The 18,729-nt window shown below is 35.6% G+C and overlaps 1 protein-coding gene across 2 annotated transcripts in view; it reads left to right on the forward strand.

The window, feature by feature from the left end:
- The window catches only part of ATRNL1 (attractin like 1), an 808,308-nt gene that overhangs the window by 508,048 nt on the left and 281,531 nt on the right, over nt 1-18,729 (forward strand). For both annotated transcript variants that reach the window (XM_070780901.1, XM_070780902.1), the window contains one exon: nt 13,959-14,066. In XM_070780901.1, coding sequence (XP_070637002.1) covers nt 13,959-14,066 — 108 coding nt within the window. The remainder of the gene's footprint in view (nt 1-13,958; nt 14,067-18,729) is intronic.

The following is an 18,729-nucleotide window of genomic DNA, read 5'->3' on the forward strand; positions in this document are numbered from 1 at the left end:
TCCAGGTTGGGGGAGTATAAGTCCTGAGAGAGAGGGGAAATTGATTATATCATTTTAGAGTATATAAAAGTGAGGAAAAGGAACATAGGCACTAAGCATATATGCCAGATTTTAACAGAATAGATTACAAAATGTTTACAGAAAAGTTGTTTGATCACATGGCAGGAGATGCTAGAATAAAATTGACTATCCTAACAATTAATCATTCATTTGTTTATTCCTTGATTTAGTAAGTAAAAGCAATGATGTTAAGAAACTCTAAAGCAGCTGGTGAATTAAGACCAGACCTGCGCATCTTACTTTTTTGTTAGGTTAACTTGACTAATACATCTATGATATGCTGCAGATACAATGTATCAATGCGTCTTGACTTCAGCAAGGGATTTAACAATACCTGATATTCTCTTGAAATAAACAGAAAAGTGTAGTACTATAGTTATTATTGATGGTTTCTGAGGAGGGGGCAATAACTAGCACTCTCTTCTCCACTTATCTTCCAAATAAACATGAACTAAACAATTAAATGGTTGTTTCTAAACATAATGAACTCCAGAATTAGCATAGTTATCTGCTATAGATAATGCTAGAATAGAGCATAGTTTGCATGTAGGAATCATTCCAGATAAGTTGTGAGATGAATGATCAGAGTAGAATTGACAGGTTTTTTCCTAAGAATAAGAGAGGCAGACCTGAGTTGAACAATCGCAATTCATCAATACAATAATCACTCCTCCTCCTATTGTCAATTATGGCATTGATTATACACCCTGAGGAAATAGATCAACAATTTTTCCAGATAACTCTATTCTCAGCTTCAGGACGGAGGGCACCAAAGCCAATCACGGCTTCTCTGGATAGTCTCTTGGTAGCTGTGTGTGTGTGTGTGTGTGTGTGTGTGTGTGTTAGTTACTCATTCATGTCCGACTCTGTGACCCCATGGACTGTAGCCCACCGAGCTCCTCTGTCCATGGAATTCTCCAGGCAAGAATACTGGAATGGTTAGCCATTTCCTTCTCAAGGGGATCTTCCCAACCCAGGAATCCACCCTGGATCTCCTGCACTGCAAGCAGATTCTTTACCATCTGGGCTACCAGGGAAGCCCTGGTACCTATAGCAGTCAGTTTTTATTTTATATTCAGAAAGCCCTGAAATGGATTAGAACAGTACATATATCAAATCAACTTCAATGACACTCTTTACCTAAAGCTGGGACTTTATCTGCAATCTATCCCCCATCTCCAGTTCAGTTCAGTTCAGTCGCTCAGCATGTCCAACTCTTTGTGACCCTGTGAACTGCAGTACACCAGGCCTTCCTGTCCATCACCAATTCCTGGAGTTTACCCAAACTCATGTCCATTGAGTCGGTGATGCCATCTAACCATCTCATGTCGTCCCCTTCTCCTCCTGCCCTCAATCTTTCCCAGCATTAGGGTCTTTTCAAATGAGTCAGTTCTTCACATCAGGTGGCCAAAGTATTGGAGTTCCAGCTTCAACATCAGTCCTTCCAATGAACACCCAGGGCTGATCTCCTTTAGGATGGACTGGTTGGATCTCCTTGCAGTCCAAGGGACTCTCAAGAGTCTTCTCCAACACCACAGTTGAAAAGCATCAATTCTTCGGCACTCAGCTTTCGTTATAGTCCAACTCTCACATCCATACATGACCACTGGATAAACCATAGCTTGACTAGACGGACCTTTGTTGGCAAAGTAATGTCTCTTCTTTTTAATATGCTGTCTAGGTTGATCATAACTTTCTTTCCAAGGAGTGCACATCTTTTGATTTCATGGCTTCAGTCACCATCTGCAGTGATTTTGGAGCCCAGAAAAATAAAGTTAGCCACTGTTTCCCCATCTGTTTGCCATGAATTGATGGGACCGGATGCCATGATCTTAGTATTCTGAATGTTGAGCTTTAAGCCAACTTTTTCACTCTCCTCTTTCACTTTCATCAAGAGGCTCTTTAGTTCTTCTTCACTTTCTGCCATAAGGGTGGTGTCATCTGCATATCTACAGTCCATAGAGTGGCACAAAGTTGGACACGACTGAAGCAACTTATAACTCACCAACAAGGCAACTCACTGTCTTACTGTTCTCTTTGCCGTCAAATGCTATTGACCTGGTCATGGGAATAGAATAGGGCTTGACAGCTGTTAGTCATGTTAGTTGGAAGTTGAAAGGATCAAAGAAAATTCTGCACTCAAGGAAAAATACGTTAAAACAATAGTAACAATAAAATATGAAAACTTAAATATAATATGAAGTTTTGAATTTAGCTTAAAAAATTTACTTATAGAAGTGTTAAGTACGGAACACTTGCTTTGATCAGAGTTCATGTGAGAAAGACCTGAAATCGTTGATTGGTTCCAACAATAGCATGTTTCTAAACATAACAGGAAGCTATTTTTAAAGAAATAGAAAAAAGGTATGTTAATTTAGAAGATTTAAGAGGGAAATTTCTACCATATTCCACAGTAATCAGATCACATCTAGAATATTGTGTTTACTTTACATTTTAAGAAGGTCACTGAAAAACCAAATGCTGAAAACCATATTATAGAAAGTTTTGTCTTCCTTAGGAGACTGAGTAAGCTCCTTGAGGATAAGACTGTGTTTCGTATTGCTTAAACATGAGAACCTGACCCTCTTCCCTGAACTTTGGTATATTCCATAAATGTCTGTTGCAAAATAATGAATGAAAAATTTGAATATAAGAATTGTTTATTTGAATATATTAGAAAAGTTTCAAACACATAACAAATTTAAAGCAGTTTTAGTGATATTAGAAGTATCCTATTTAATTTTAATGGTTCACAAATGTCCCCAAAATAATGAACTTTCTAACAATGTTATAAACCTTTGGGGGAAAATACCATCTTAATAAAAAGTGGTTCTTCTGCTAGATATATTCAAGGATACTAGACAACCATCTGTCAGAAAAGTAATAGTACTTTTGATCCCACTTTAAAGGGAAATTTGGACCAGGTAACATTTAGGATTCCTTCCAGCTCTGATAATGAGTTATTTCAATGAATCTGTTATGATCATTGATTGTCTGATTTTTGTGATTCTGATTTTTGTGGTTTAACACACCATTCCAAGTGCGTAGGAAAGCCAATTTATACCAGTCATGAGTCATCTATGCTGCATCAAACTGCCCTTTACATTTTAAAAATCCAAATGATTAAAATTAGCTTTTTAAAATAGTTCTATCATACCTACTTTCAGAAAAGATTGAAAACAAATAATACTGCATATTACTCTGTCACAGTGATTCGTCTGAGCATCATAAGTACCTTCCAATGGAGAATTAAATACATTATAGTAAGTAGGTGTCTTATTTTACAACAAAATATTTTACAAAAGAACAATTTTTAGAGTTTCTCAATAATGAACTGAAAATGACTCCATTAGCTAATAGCAAAATAATCACATTTTCCTTAAAGGAAAAAATATTTTTAAAACATTGTTTAAGAGGAAAATGCCAGTGTTTGAATAATTTATATTTTCAGGAAGATTTTAAGTACCTCTTGAAAAACTTCAAAATTATTGTCACAAACTAAAATGTTCAATATGGACTACTTATACACTAAATGTAAAAGCTAACCGGATTATGTAGCATTTAGAATTTCTTAACCTAGAAGCGAGCATGTTGTGGTTCAGAATTGAAACTTGAGCTTTGTATTGATTCCCAGAATCAGGGAGGAAAAAAAAACATCTTTCTTTCGTAAATTAATTCTTAAGGGGGGAATAAAGCTACTGAAGGGTTGATCTGAGTTTTATTGTAACAAGAGCCTCTAGTCATAAATGACTGGCACACAAGCAAGAGTCGATGTGTCATTTCTATTGTAATCAGCTGCTTTTAGATTTCCAGGCGTCAAGGTTGACTAGATCATGCTGAGTGCCGCGTGGCTGTCAAAGTCATTCCTTTGCTCCTTCTTGAGAGCAGCACAACTATTTTCTCCTCTTGCAACTTAGGCCTCTAACTTGGGGAAGTAATATATTCTACAGTGGGGCTATAGGGGTATTCTTTGTGGGTAAAAAATTTTTTCCAAGTGCAGGTTTCAAAATTTGAAATTATTTAGCTTCTCATTGTTGCTCTTTGAGGAGTAATATGTATTAAACATCCATTCTAGTGATCTAGCTTTTAAATGACCTTTTCAGTACTCATCCTTTGTTCATTTTGATTTGCTCAGATAAATTACAACCACCTGGCCTTTTGTATTAAAGAAGGTTACATACAAAATTGACCTTTCGATTCTTACTGGGAGAGCTAGGTTCATTGTATTTGAGATTAACTGCTGTTGCTATTTTCTGGTTATGTCTTGAATAACTTTATTTGAGGAGGGTAAAGCCTATTTCTTTTGCCTGTTTGTTCCAAACTACTTCTAACACCAGAAGAATGGGCTGTCTGTGCAATACAAAAGGAAATTATGTTTAAAAAAAATAATCTGATTTTTTTGAATCCTATGATGCCTGATGATATGTATATGTTATTTCAATTTCTCTTAACCTTGATAAAACCAAAATTATCCTTTGACCATCTGCTCTTTGCCCCCTTGCTTAATAAAACTCAAACTTCTTTCTTTTTGTTGAACACTTCAAGCTCATACTTAAAGCCTGAGGAACTCTAGAACTTTGTATTTGCTCTTACCTCTGCCTGAAAAGTTCTTTTTGGCTTTATTTGTTCCTGTTCCACTCATGTAATATTGCACTTGTTCCTCTGCATTTTGTGGTCTCTAGTTAGGGTGAGCTCTATGGCTATGGAAATATTTTATGTCTGGCCTGAGACATTGAAAAGTCCATGCAGGATTCACTAGTCTCTTTTCTGCCTTTACACTTAAGGAATCCCTGGGTTGAAATGATAAGAGTCTTAGGACTGGAGCATCCGTATTGCTAAGTTACCAGATGTGAAGTTACCTGGAGTTATAGAAAGTTTATGTGAGCCAGAAATACACTTTTTTTGTGTTAAACGGAGTTTTGAGAATGCACACCTACTCTGACTGAGTATTCAAGGTTTCAGGTCAAATGTGATTTCCGCAGAGACCTTCTGTAATCCTCCTGGTCTGAAGCACCTTCTCTCTCCACTGTCTTTCTCCCAACCCTTATGTATTTTCTGTAGCGGCTTTTTTCTTTAATATTTTCATTATTTGTTTATATATGTATATGTTGAACAAATAAGACTTTTATCTGCTGTAAACTATGCTTTTAAGTGTCCAGAGTAATCTTCAAAATTGTCAATAAGCATTTCATTTTTTGACTTTTTGTTTTAATTGTCAAAAAGTACAAACAGAACAAAATACTGCCTTACAAAACTCTGTTAAATTTTCTATTGCTCATTAGAAAAGATGGTCTTGTATCAAGTAGTACCTGAGTAATTGGCTCTTCTAGATGAATCCATTCTGCATTATTTCTTTCATCTGGACATGAGATCATCTTTGGCAAAGTCAAAATCAGTGATGCCATCTCTGTCAATGTAGAATTAAGAATCCATATTTTAATTTTACACTTGTCCAAAGTAACCTTCAAAAATGTTTGCAGTAGTTTTACATGTCTTCAGGTTTTAGCTCACTAAGAAACAGATAAGATTCTGTTGCTTTCAAACCCAGGCTACTTGAATAATTCTTCCACATCACAAGGTTCCCCCATTTGTCACCTTCCATTCTCCCAGTAGATGATCTAGAGGGATCCCTGATATTTTTTTGCATGCTTACTTGCTCAGTTGTGTCCAACTCTTTGCAACCCCATGGACTGTAGCCCACCGGGTTCCTCTGTCCATGAGATTTCCCAGGCAGGAATACTGGAGTGGGTAGCCATTCCCTTCTGGGGGGATCTTCACAACCCAGGGATTGAATCAGAGTCTCCTGCATTGCAGGTGGATTCTTTACCCTCTGAGCCACCAGGGAAACCAGTGTTCTTTTAGTAGCATGGAAATGCTGGCTACATAGAAACAAAAGACTCACCTCATATATCTGTTCCTAGAAAAGTGTCTGGAACACAGAGCTCAGTAAAACCTATTCACCGAGTGAATGATCACAGCCAAATGTAGTCACCAAGTAAATCAAGAACTTCCTATCAAATTGTTCTAAGACTAGGCATTTATTTATTTATTTATTTAGGTGGAGAGAGGGAAGGGAAGGAATGAAAACTCTGCCTAGAATCTAAATCTAAATTCTTCAAGATTCACCCTTTGGAACACCAAATAAAGAAGAATTTCAGCATCTGCTTCTGTTCCTTAGGAAATTCCTTGACAACACAGTAACAGTTGACTGAGAATTGTTTTCCTTTTAAAAAATATTGATTTGTTTTATTTTTTGGATGTGTCAGGACTTAGTTGTGGTTCATGGGCTCCAGAGAGTACAGGCTCAATTGTTGTGGTGTATGCACTTAGTTGCCCGTGGCATGGGGGATCTTAGTTCCCCAATCAGGGATCGAATCTGCATCCCTTGCACTGGAAGGCAGATTCTTAACCACTGGACCACCACGGAAGTCCCTGAGAATTGTTTTCTTATTGCTACTGCGTGAAGAGATGGACCACGTGATGTAACAGCCATGCTTGTTTTCTCATCAGTGAATTATACAAGACATGTTGCCATGTGTAAGATAAGAGCAAGTATACACAAGTATATCATCTGCATAATCAAAATTTTGCATGGAATATCAACTGTTTACTGTTACTAAGTTACAGATGATTTTCTTTTGAAAAAGTGTTCACAAGATGGACTTCTCCATTAGTGTAGTCAACAGACACACAGTTGATGAAAACCAGCAATTGACAGAGCTGGAACATGTATCAATATTGCATTTAGACTAGAGAGAAATGATGAACCTACTCGTTCTTTGCTAATTTTCCTAAAAATATTAAGAGAATTGTTGGCAAATGCTAGCAGTTTCTGGAGTAGATGTGGGAATTTGGTAGGGATGGTGGGGCTAGTGAGTTTTACTTTCTTTGTTTGCTATACATCACAAACCAGCTTGATCTCTCTAAACAAAGGGTTTGACCAGGGTCTATCCAATGATATGAAGCTTAACTTATTTGATAAGCAACCTTGTAGGGTGCTGGAAATTACAGCTTTTGTATTAAGAAATGTTCCATCCTTTTAATATTAAACCTACTTTCCATGAGGACTTATAGTGATTGACATGTACAGACAGTTGTCGGATGTTCTTTCCATTTTCTTGGCTTCAAACTTCAGTTGGGAAGAATTGTGCCATCTAAGAAGTATGGTTTTGGTTTCGATGATGTTTAATTAATAATGCATAACCATAAATATATGAGGATAAGGAAGATCTGTCATGCTCTCTTTCTTTTGTCATTTCCTAAATTAACCTAAACAAAGCCAGCTCAGACTTAAAATGCCCATACTCACAAAAGTTGAATGTCTTTTTCTGTAATTCCTGTCGGTAGAAAGTTTACTCTTTGTGACCCCATGGACTATAGCGTGCCAGGCTCCTCTGTCCATGGAATTCTCCAGGGAAGAATACTGGAGTGGGTAGCCAGCTCTTCCCTTCTCCAGGGGATCTCCCCACCCAAGGACTGAACCTAGGTCTCCTGCATTGCAGGTGGATTCTTTACCATCTGAACGACCAGGGAAGCCCTTTAAGACCTTATTGCATGCAAATGATGGTGATGCTATCAGCCTCATAGTTTGTGCCTCTCTCTTCTTGATAATATTGAAAACTTTTAGAGTTCCATGAGATATATTTCACATGGAAGTTATGATATCATAAAATGGGTACGAATAAATGATACCTTTAGAGTCAAGATAATTCACTACAGAGTATAGGTCACATTGCACATACAACTGTGTAAACCCCAAAGCTTGGAAACACTGAGCTAAACAAAGGGAAGAAATAAAAGGAAACTTTAGAAACACATGTTTGAACTTCAAACCCATTCTGCACTTAAGAAGTTCTTATTTAGCAAATAGGGATGTGTAGGGAATTTTAAAGTTGTCTTGCTTGCTTTTATAATTTACTCCATTCTGTTTTAAGCGTGAATATATATTGATAGATTTGTTTATTAAAAGAATTTAAGAAAACAGTGGAGTTACATTTTGATTCTAAAAGAGGGCCAATTAGTTTCTAAAGACAGTAGTAAGTTAAATTATTGAATCTACTGAAATTGGAAAAAAAATTAATAAAAGTGTCATCTTTTAGTGCTAGATTCGTAGATTCATAGATTTTTCTAGTGCTCATCTATTTACCCGTTATAGGTCTATATAGTCTGTAGGTTAAAAAATCTCTGGACCAGAGGATCTATAGGTCCCTTTTAAGTCTAAACTCTGTGATGACTGTCTTTTATTCATATCAGTGATATGTTCAATGTTATTCAGATGACAACAAAGACATTCATTTGCAGGCATTAATCTTTATCTTGACATTTTATTTTGTTTTAAGGGCTTCCCTGTTAACTCAGACAGTAAAGAATCTGCCTGCCATGCAGAAGACCCAGGTTCAAACCCTGGGTCAGGAAGATCCCCTGGAGAAGGGAATGGCAACCCACTCCAGTATTCTTGCCTGGAGAATTCCATGGACAGACCATGGAGCTGCAAAGAGTCAGACACAACTGAGCAACTAACACTTTGAAATTTTATATAAGAGTTTTAGTTTTGAGTTTCAGTTACTTTGAATTATATATATAATTTTAGGAATATTCACACATACACTTTCACACATACATTGACATGAGTATGTTTTATACTGATATAATCTCTTGGCATTTTAGAGAAAATATTGAACTTTGTATTTTGGAAAATTTAGAAAAATTTCCATTTCTACTCTCTTCTTCTCTCTGGTAGTAGGCTTGATGACAGTAAAGGTCGGTTTTGTTTCTGACATATTACTGCTTAAACAACAAACCTGCATACCTGAACAATCTACCTTGAATGTCTGCTGTGACCATTTGACAGTTAAGGACATTTTACTTTAAAATAATGAAGAAAAACTGAGTAAACTTGTAGCTTGCAGATTTAGTTATAAAAATGATAGAATTATCATGCTTTCCTAATTCATTGATGCACTATCCTTCCACTAAAAAAAATGATCTTTTGCTTATTATACTTTGTGTTGTGTCTGTGTTAATAATAGAAATACTTTTTCATGAAATGTTGCTTTACATATAATTCAAGCTCCTTGTTCATTTTAGTATGTAAGCTCAAAAATAATGACTAAAGAATTTTGATTGATCCTTTTATACCTTTCTAAATCTAAATAATTTCTATTAAAATATGAATGCATTGTGATGACTTTATGGCAGTTTTCCTTATAATATTTATAGCATGGTAATAAAGTGAATGAAGACAGATAAGAAGCCTAGTGGTGATTTGTTGGATCCACAGAATTGACCCATTTTTAAAAAATGAATATCCCCTTACTTTTGAGCATAAGGCATACATTGTAGAATATCAGAACAGTGTGATTGTGTTAGTTGCTCAGTCGTGTCTGACTCTTTACAATTCCATGGACTGTAGCCCACCAAGCTCCTCTGTCCGTAGAATTTTCCAGGCAAGGATACTGGAGTGGATTGCAATTCCCGTCTCCAAGGGATCTTCCCAACCAGGAATCAGACCCAGGTCTTCCTGCATTGCAGGCAGATTCTTGACTGACTGAGCCACCGGAAAGCAGAATATCAGAGGACATATACTTTTAAAAGCTTCTTCATAATTCAGTTCAGTCATTCAGTCATGTCTGACTCTTTGTGACCCCATGAACCACAGCACACCAAGCCTCCCCTGTCCATCACCAACTCCCAGAGTCTACCCAAACTCATGTCCATTGAGTCGGTGATGCCATCCAACCATCTCATCCTCTATCGTTCCCTTCTCCTCCTACCCTCAATCTTTGCCAGCATCAGGGTCTTTTCCAATGATTAAAATCAGTTTAATAAAAACTTGCCTTCAGTCACATTCAGGTGATACAGATTTTTATACTTTAAGTCACTCATTCATTGTCTAGTCATCAAATACTATTGACTACAAACTAAGTGCTGAGCAAAATAAAAAACAGAAATAAATTTTTGCCTTAAAGATTTCAGGAAAGCATGAAGGTTTGAGGAGATAGTGCCACACTAATATCATAAATAACTTGTAGATAAGATGATAACTTCACGCCTGGGATGGAGTGGAAGGGTATTTGGAGGTATGGGGGGAGGCTAGATGGAATCTGAACATAGGAGGCAGGCGACAGGAAGACAACTGGAAGCGAGTTGGTTACTGTTTTGATTTTTTTTTAGTGTGTGTGTTTTTAAAGATTATTATCCTAAATCCATTAGAGTTTTAGCTTTAGGGGTGATTGGAAAAGTCATTAATATGAACTTTGGGGACTAATATGATATTTGTAGTAGTATTAGCGTGTGGAAGCATTTCATATATACATTTGATAGAATCAATGACTGTTCTCAGTTTCCATCTGTAAGCATGGATTTTCATATTGTTTTTAATTTCATGGTTTGTTTTGTAAGAGACTTTGAATAATAAAACAACAATCATACATAACGAACATGATAGTAAGAACATCCATAATTTTAAAATGTCCTTCACCACAGTGGTTACAGCAACATGATTATAATCTATTGCATTATGATCAGTTTGTTCTTTTGGCCTTTTCTTTCTGCTGAATAATTGGCAACTGCAGATTAGTTATAAAATAGATCATCTGTTATATGGTTTCTTATCTATATGCAAAATGTCAAACTTCATTTTATATAAAAATCACAACCAACAAATAATTTTTGAAAGTTCTTACGGAAGTACTCTATATTTCCTCACAATTTTTAGGTTGAGTTTTTATCATTTAGTCACAAATGGCAGGAAGCGGTTCCAAATTAAATTCATTTTTACCACAATCATGACATTTTCCAACTGTCTCGTAAATTTGCAACATTTGTTAAAAGGGAGACTAATAGAGCAAAATGTGTCTCTAGTGCCCAAGAAAATGGGCTTGTGGTAATTAGAGTGCCATCTTTAAAGACAAAGTTACGGCTTGAAATTTTAACATAATAATTGTACCAATGAACTGTTACTGAGTTCTCACAATGTGCCAGATTCTGTGTGGAGCAGTGCAAATGCTTTTAGTATTAGCAAAACTTCTAATAGCATTCCTCTTCCCGTTTAATAGAGAATAAGCCTTAGAAAGGTCTATGTAATTTGATGATGGTGCAGTAGGTAATGGGTGGAGAAACTGGGAATCAAAACAAGTTCTCTAAGGGCTAGTTGTAGGTGTAGACACTATTGATAGCCCAATTTTGCTATGAGAAAATATGAGGCTTATAGAGGTCTAAATAATTCAGAGAGGTATAAATAGTACCTTAAACGGCTACTAAGTGGAAAACCAGGTATTCAAACACAGATTTTTTTAACTCTAAAGTCTAACTAAATTGCCTGTCAGTATCATCATTAAATTTCCAGGAAATTTGAGTTGTAAGCATAAAATGTGAATTGTTTATGTCTCTTTTATTCTGACACAGAAGGGGCAAAATTCAAGAAGTAATGCACATAGATGTTAACTGGCAAAAGAAAGGACGATTGTTAAGGACTCAGCCGAGAGCCAGGAATTTAGTAGCATGACAAATCTCACTTTGTTCCATGTTATTATTTTAGGGTCATCCTATCAAAGCAAGAGTGTTTTAGGATAAAACTTTTTACTCCCTCTAAGTTTCCCGGGTCAGAACCATTTCATTAGGTTCCCCAAAGTCAGAAACTTGGTACACTGGCCAAAGTCCTCGAACTAGTCCTCTGTTACGTGACCCCGAGTGAATTAATTTGGCGAATTCCCTGTTTGTAACCTCTGCTGTACACTGTCTTGTGCTCTCATTATTTTTATTTCACCGTATCTTGTTTTACGAACTTCAGTGTTACGGTCCTGGGCAAGAACAGTGTCTTTCCTCTTTGCGAAGAGTACTGTAGTAACATTCAGTTCTTAAAAACTGATGAAAACTCAATGCTCAGAAGACAAACTGGAATCTTTTAAAGTGCCTTTTTGTCCTATTGGTAAACTTTGTAAAATGAATAAAACTATCAATCACTGATTTTTCTTTATTATGAGTGTAGGAGGTGGTCAAAATAATACATTTTTTTCAGAGAAATCTAGTCTTTGTTAAAGATAGTGAATTTAGAATAATCATAGATTTACATTACAATCTGTGGGACTGAGTTCTCATTAATTATATTTTGTAGAGCTTTTACTTTTAGGTGTAGCAAAAAGGCAAGGTGAAGAAACAAATTGTTGTTTTTTTTTAAAGAATCAGTTATAGGAGATGCCATTTATAAGCTAAGGGAAACTAGTAAAAATGGAGAAACTTTAATACAAATGTTAGAAAATTGCCTTAATCCAAACTAGAATTTATAGTTTTCTCAAGGGAATTATTATATTAACTGTAACAGAGGCAGTTTGTGTATTCCTGTGTGTGTATCTGTGTGTGCATTTATGTTTTATCAGATAAAAAGAACATGGTGTCTTCTACACTTAGCATCCACTGGTATTTGGAGTAACATTATGTTTGCATTTTGCATAGACACAGTATTCAGATCAATTGGCCACTCCTATCGAAAGAGACACAAATAAGATTCTCTTGGCCAGCAGCTGTATTTTTAATAGTGCAAGTCTGAGTTTATACTAAAGTGAATAATTTGGGTGATTTAGATCACATTTGCTTTTTACTCTGAATATGTTTTTAATATGTCTTCATTATGTATCTTCTTCTAAAAATACATACAATTTAAGACCTTGAACTCTAGCTAGGTAATAGTTGCATTATTTCTGTCCCATATTCGCAAGCGGATGTTCTCTCTTCAATAAGAAAAGCAAGCCCTTAGATTATGTTTGAGATGCTCATTACATGAACACTGTCACTGCGGTGTCACAAGTGTTAAAATAAAAATGTTAAAAATAAAGAGCCATCAGGTGTTGGCTTTTGTTCCTTCACCATGAGAAAGGGAACTTTATGAATGATGCATCACAGTGCTCCGTACATTTACATTCAAAGACCAGTTGTTAATGTTTTAAGTTACTGCCAGTGAATCTTTAGAAATCACTGTGAATAATGAAGCCATTCATTGTGTTCAAGGATTTTGTCTTCAGCGATAGGATTTTCTTCTCATTTGAAAGAGTGTTTAATTGCATTGCTCATCTACTTTTAATATTTAATAATAATTTTATTAGCTGTGTTGAATGAGGAGGGCAAGATTCGCAATATCTAGTACTGGTCATCAATTTTTTCTTATCATGACTTAATGAATATTATAATTACAAGGGGAGGCAGAAATATAAATTAGCTGGGTACTTGGTTGGGACTTGCTGGTTTATTGGTTTTTGTTTGGGCAAAGCCGAGAAGAGACGCAAAGAGAAGAAACAAATATCTGAAGAGTGTTTTAGAAGCCCTGGCACACGTTTTTGCAACCTACTAATCATTTAAATAATAAACACCATGGCTTTGAATAAAGTTAAAAACACTGACAATAAAAATCCCTGCTGGTGCTATAGCAATTGACAAGGGGGATCTTGATGACTTACAAGACTGGGGTCTTGGTGGGTGTATGTTCCTTTAATCTCTATTAATGCATTTTGACAACTTTTCATTCTCTTTTCTCAATCATTTGTACTGCTGTTTGCTTTCAGCTAAGACACAGGCATGAGTTATTTTGAGTGGAAAGACTTGGCATGCCTGTCATCATAATAGCAGTTTTTCCTTAAGTAGTACCTCTCACCTGAAGTTTTCAAAGTGCTTTTCACTTGGCCTATGAGGTGGCGGTCAGGAGGCACCATACATTTCAACCCTATAAGGAAATATAACCCAGGCCATGAGGAGAAAATAATTTTCATTTTTATTGATCTAGATATGAATATGTGTATTACCTCTAAATTTTAGATGCCATTTTTTTTCCAAACAGGACTAGATATTGTTGAATTTAACGTGTCCTAAAACCTGTCTTAAAACGAGTGCTTTTTAACCCCCTCCAGCAACTGCTCCGAGAACGACAGCAGATGGCCAGCCGTCCCTTTGCGTCTGTTGATGTAGCCCTGGAAGTGGGAGCTGAACACACAGACTTTCTGCGAGGGTCATTAGAGGTAGGAACAGTGGTGGTGAGAGGGGACTGCTGTGATTTGCATATTTATATTACTTCTCTAATCTGCATCTGCTTGTGAAGCCAAACAGAGTCTGATTATCTAGAGTTGACAAGATTCAGCTACATATGTTATGCCATTTTCAAGGCACATAGTTTTAATAGTATGACATGAGCTGTAACAAAAGCCACTGGAGAGTCTATTAGTCTAGGCAAGAGTGACAGACTGCTCACCTGGCACCCTTTCCCTGTCAGATAGGAACTGAAGGAATTTAAGATACAGGTACGATGAAGGAAACAACGCATCTGTATTTAGTCCTAGGAGTGCCCAACACCCCTCAGTTAACAGGTCACATCTATCTTTATTAACAAAGTTGACTATAAAAGGTGGGTGGAGATGAGTTGCATTTTAATTACATAGTTTCACTTTTTGAATGTTGAAGGTTGTAGAATATAGTGACTATTTTTATTTTATGGCTGTATTAGTACAGTATCATATTGCAAATGGGGAGATGGAGTATGGTGAAAGAGAAATGATTATGTGCGAGTAAATGTGGTTTTCAGATCTTGAAATAGTGCATGACATGGTTTCTGAAAATAATGGGGGTTCCCAAAGAGCAAAAATCCACAGATTGTGATTCACAACTCATGACAGCATTCTGAGGCATAGCAATTTTATTCTATGCTTATTTTCCAAATTTTTTGTTTTATACATGTTAAGATGTTTAAACAGAAAGATTTAAAAATACCTTACAGTTGAAATATTTTATTCACCTTTTAAAAAGTGCCCTTATGTGACTGACTTCATGTTGCTATATTTAGACTTTGCTTTTCTTTGAGGAAAGCAAGGGATATAAAAATAAACTCCTCCAAATACCTAGGCACAAATATAATTGATCTTGTCCATAAAATTTTTGGTTATTCTGAAAAAACTAAAACTAAATCAGACATGATGCACAAAGGACAGTTTTGGAAGACATTTCTCTAAGTAATTTTTTTTTTTTTTTTTAGCTTTTGTGTCCTTGATTTTTTACTACTCTAGATCACAGGCTGTCACCGAAGCTTAGAACATTAGATAATGTGTGGGTATATCTTCTATTGCTTAGGGAGAAGTGCTCTAATTTCTAACTTCGCAGTAAGTGCTCTAATTTCATTCTGACCCTTAATTTCAAATACCTTTAGTACAAAACTTTTAACAAATTGAAAACTCTATCTGAATCTAACTTCCTTTTTCTCCTCATCTATTTAAAGCATTCTTGAATGCTGTTAAAACTCAACTCATAAGAGAAAAACAAATGTAAATGATGCATACGTAAGTTGAGATAAAACACTCATAAACTTAAGGAACAAATGTAATAAATATACATAATAAATAGTTTATTTTGTAGAGTTTAAAAACTTCTGCCTCTGCTTTCCTTTTGCTCACGTTTACTTGGTAGTCCTTTATTCGCGTGTTTCCGACTTCTCTGTGTCCTTTTGTCATTACTAGTTAGATGAATAACTGGTGTGTATCCCTTGTTTTCTAAAACTTAAATTCAGAACGTCACAGAAGAATAAAACCTACCTACCTACTCCCATTTAGAAAGTTTTCTGGAGATCTGGTTCTACTTACCAATGTGTAGTTTTGTTGGCTTTTTGTAAACAGCTTTATTAAAATTAGTTCATATGCCATACAATTTACCTATTTAAACTGTGAAATTTAGGGGTTTTAGTATATCCAGACTTGTGTAACCATCACCAAAAATCAATTTTGGAACGTTTTCATCTTCCGCTAAAGAAACTCCCTTCTCACCCCCTCTTTTTCCTCAAGCCTCGTTCTCAACCATAGACAAGCCCTAATCTACTTTTTGTCCTTATATGAGTTTCCTATAGTATATTTTCATTCCATTTCATATAAATGGGGTCATGCAATATGTGGTCTTTCGTGACTAGCTTCTTTTACTTAGCCTTAGCGTCTTCAAGTTTCATCCCACATTGTGGATGAGTATTTAATTTCTTTCTATTGCCAAGTAATATTTGATATTATTGATAACAAGAGGGGTTCTCAGGTGGCTCAATGATAAAGAACATGCCTGCCAATGAAGAGACATGGGTTCAATCCATGGCTCAGGAAAATGCCCTGGAGTGGAAAATGGCAACCCACTCCAGTATTCTTGCCTGGAAAATTCCAGGGACGGAAGATCCTCGCTTGCTACAGTCCATGGGGTCACAAAAAGCTGGACACGACTAAGCGACTGAGCATGCACACACACATTATTGATATAGCACAGTTTGTTTTTGCACTTGCGAGTTGATGAACATCTAGGCTATTTCCGCTTTTTGAATATTTTGAAAAATGCTACTGTGAATATTTGTCTACAAATTTTGTTTCCTTGCATTGGAATATATAAATAAGAATTGAATTTCTGGGTAATTTGGTAATTTTTTATTACTTGTTGAAAAGACTTTCTATCTACACTGAATGATCTTGGGACTCCTGTTTCAAATCAATTGACCATAAGTGTGAGAATTTGTTTTTATAATCTCAATACCATTCCATTAATCTATAGACATTTATAGTTCTAAATCTATAATATGACAGTACAACGCTATTTTGATTACTATAGTTTTGTAGTAAGTTTTAGAATTAGAAAATATGAGTCCTCCAGCTTTATTTGTTTTGAATGTTGGCTTTTCTGGGTCGTTTGAATTTTGACAGGAATTTTAGGATCAGTTTGTCAATTTCTGCAAAGAAACTCACAAGTACTTTAATAGGGATTATATAAAATCTGTAAATCAATTTCGGAGAATTTACAGTATCTTAACAAGTTATGACCAACCTAGATAGCATATTCAAAAGCAGAGACATTACTTTGCCAATAAAGGTCCGTCTAGTCAAGGCTATGGTTTTTCCAGTGGTCATGTATGGATGTGAGAGTTGGACTGTGAAGAAAGCTGAGCACCAAAGAATTGATGCTTTGGAACTGTGGTGTTGGAGAAGACTCTTGAGAGTCCCTTGGACTGCAAGGAGATCCAACCAGTCCATTCTAAAGGAGATCAGTCCTGGGTGTTCATTGGAAGGACTGATGTTGAAGCTGAAATTTCAATACTTTGGCCACCTCATGCGAAGAGTTGACTCATTGGAAAAGACTCTGATGCTGGGAGGGATTGGGGCAGGAGGTAAAGGGGACGACAGAGGATGAGATGGCTGGATGGCATCACCGACTCGATGGACATGAGTTTGAGTGAACTCCAGGAGTTGGTGATGGACAAGGAGGCCTGGCATGCTGCAATTCATGGGGTCGCAAAGAGTTGGACATGACTGAGCGACTGAACTGAACTGAACTGAACAATATCTTAACATGCACATTATTAAGATGGTAGCTTTGTTAATTGAGTACCTTTATCCATGCTCCAAATAAACTTAGGATTCTAAATTCAATATCAGATTTTCTTCATCTTGATAAACAAATATGATTTCTGATATTTAAAATTCCCTGTATCCATATATTTCTGATCTCAAGTAAATTGACAACTTAATTTTTTTTAAATTTCAAGTTGAAAATATTGTCCTTCAGTAATTTTTAGAGCTTAAATTGTTTTCTTATATGAATTTAATATCAGAAATAAATAATGGCTGCTAACTGCTAATTTATTTAATATTCTTTGGAAAAAAATAGAGGTAGAAGCATAAGGTTTAAAATCATGTTTTGTTTTTTCCTTTGCATTTTGTAATTACTACTAACTGGAAGTTATCTCTCTGCTATATATACACATACATGTGTGTACATATACATTTGTATGTTGCATGTGAGATTTACTTTCCATTGTCACAGTACTCTAGATCCACTCCAAATCTCTCTTTTTATATACATAACCTAGTATGATGTGGCACTGATTTGCTTACACAGCAAAATATGAAGCCTAGGCCTGTTCTGAAATAACATTAAGGACTTTATTTAAACCTAGAAAATAAAAGTAATTTTAAAATTCCTTTGCTGGGTTTTTCTTAAAATTCAGAGTTTAAGTTCAACCCAAAGCCATAGGTTAGCTGGCTATTACTATTCTGTAAATATTCATTGAGTCTTCATAATGTGGTAATTTAAGGAATGGATTTCTTTCAAATTAAATTGGACTCTCATGTGCCACTCTGAGTTCCACATCTATATTGTCAGGGGGAGAATATAGGTGTAATATAGAATTATTTATACTTGATGCATCCGTAGTAATGGTTCTGTACACCAAAATGTTCTATTCTATGAAGTAGACATGTTCCTAAAAGTTTGTATGAGTTGATTATGTTTTTTTAGTGGATGAAGAGTATTCAGTCTTCATACTGTGTGTAGTAAACCCTAGGTGTAAAAGCTCTTTGTGAGTAAAAAAAAGATTTTGGTGTGAATACTCACCCCCTAAATTATCTGTAAGCAAGTTTGAATCATTATATTTTTCTAAATTATAGTGAAAAATTAAGAACTTATTAAAATTTAATAAATACACTTAGAATATAAATTTATAAACTCAACTTGTCAGTTGGTTTTAAATTTATTGTAAGAAAAAAATAGGGTTATTTTTGTGATGACCTTGTGACCCATATAGTGTGTATTTATCAATTTTCTTCCACTAAGGAATAGCGTGATAATTTATAGTAACTGCTTAACAAATGTTTATGGCGTGCTGCGTATACGTCA

The sequence above is a fragment of the Bos indicus genome, chromosome 26 (genome assembly GCF_029378745.1).
Source record: "Bos indicus isolate NIAB-ARS_2022 breed Sahiwal x Tharparkar chromosome 26, NIAB-ARS_B.indTharparkar_mat_pri_1.0, whole genome shotgun sequence".
NCBI classification, from domain to species: domain Eukaryota; kingdom Metazoa; phylum Chordata; class Mammalia; order Artiodactyla; family Bovidae; genus Bos; species Bos indicus.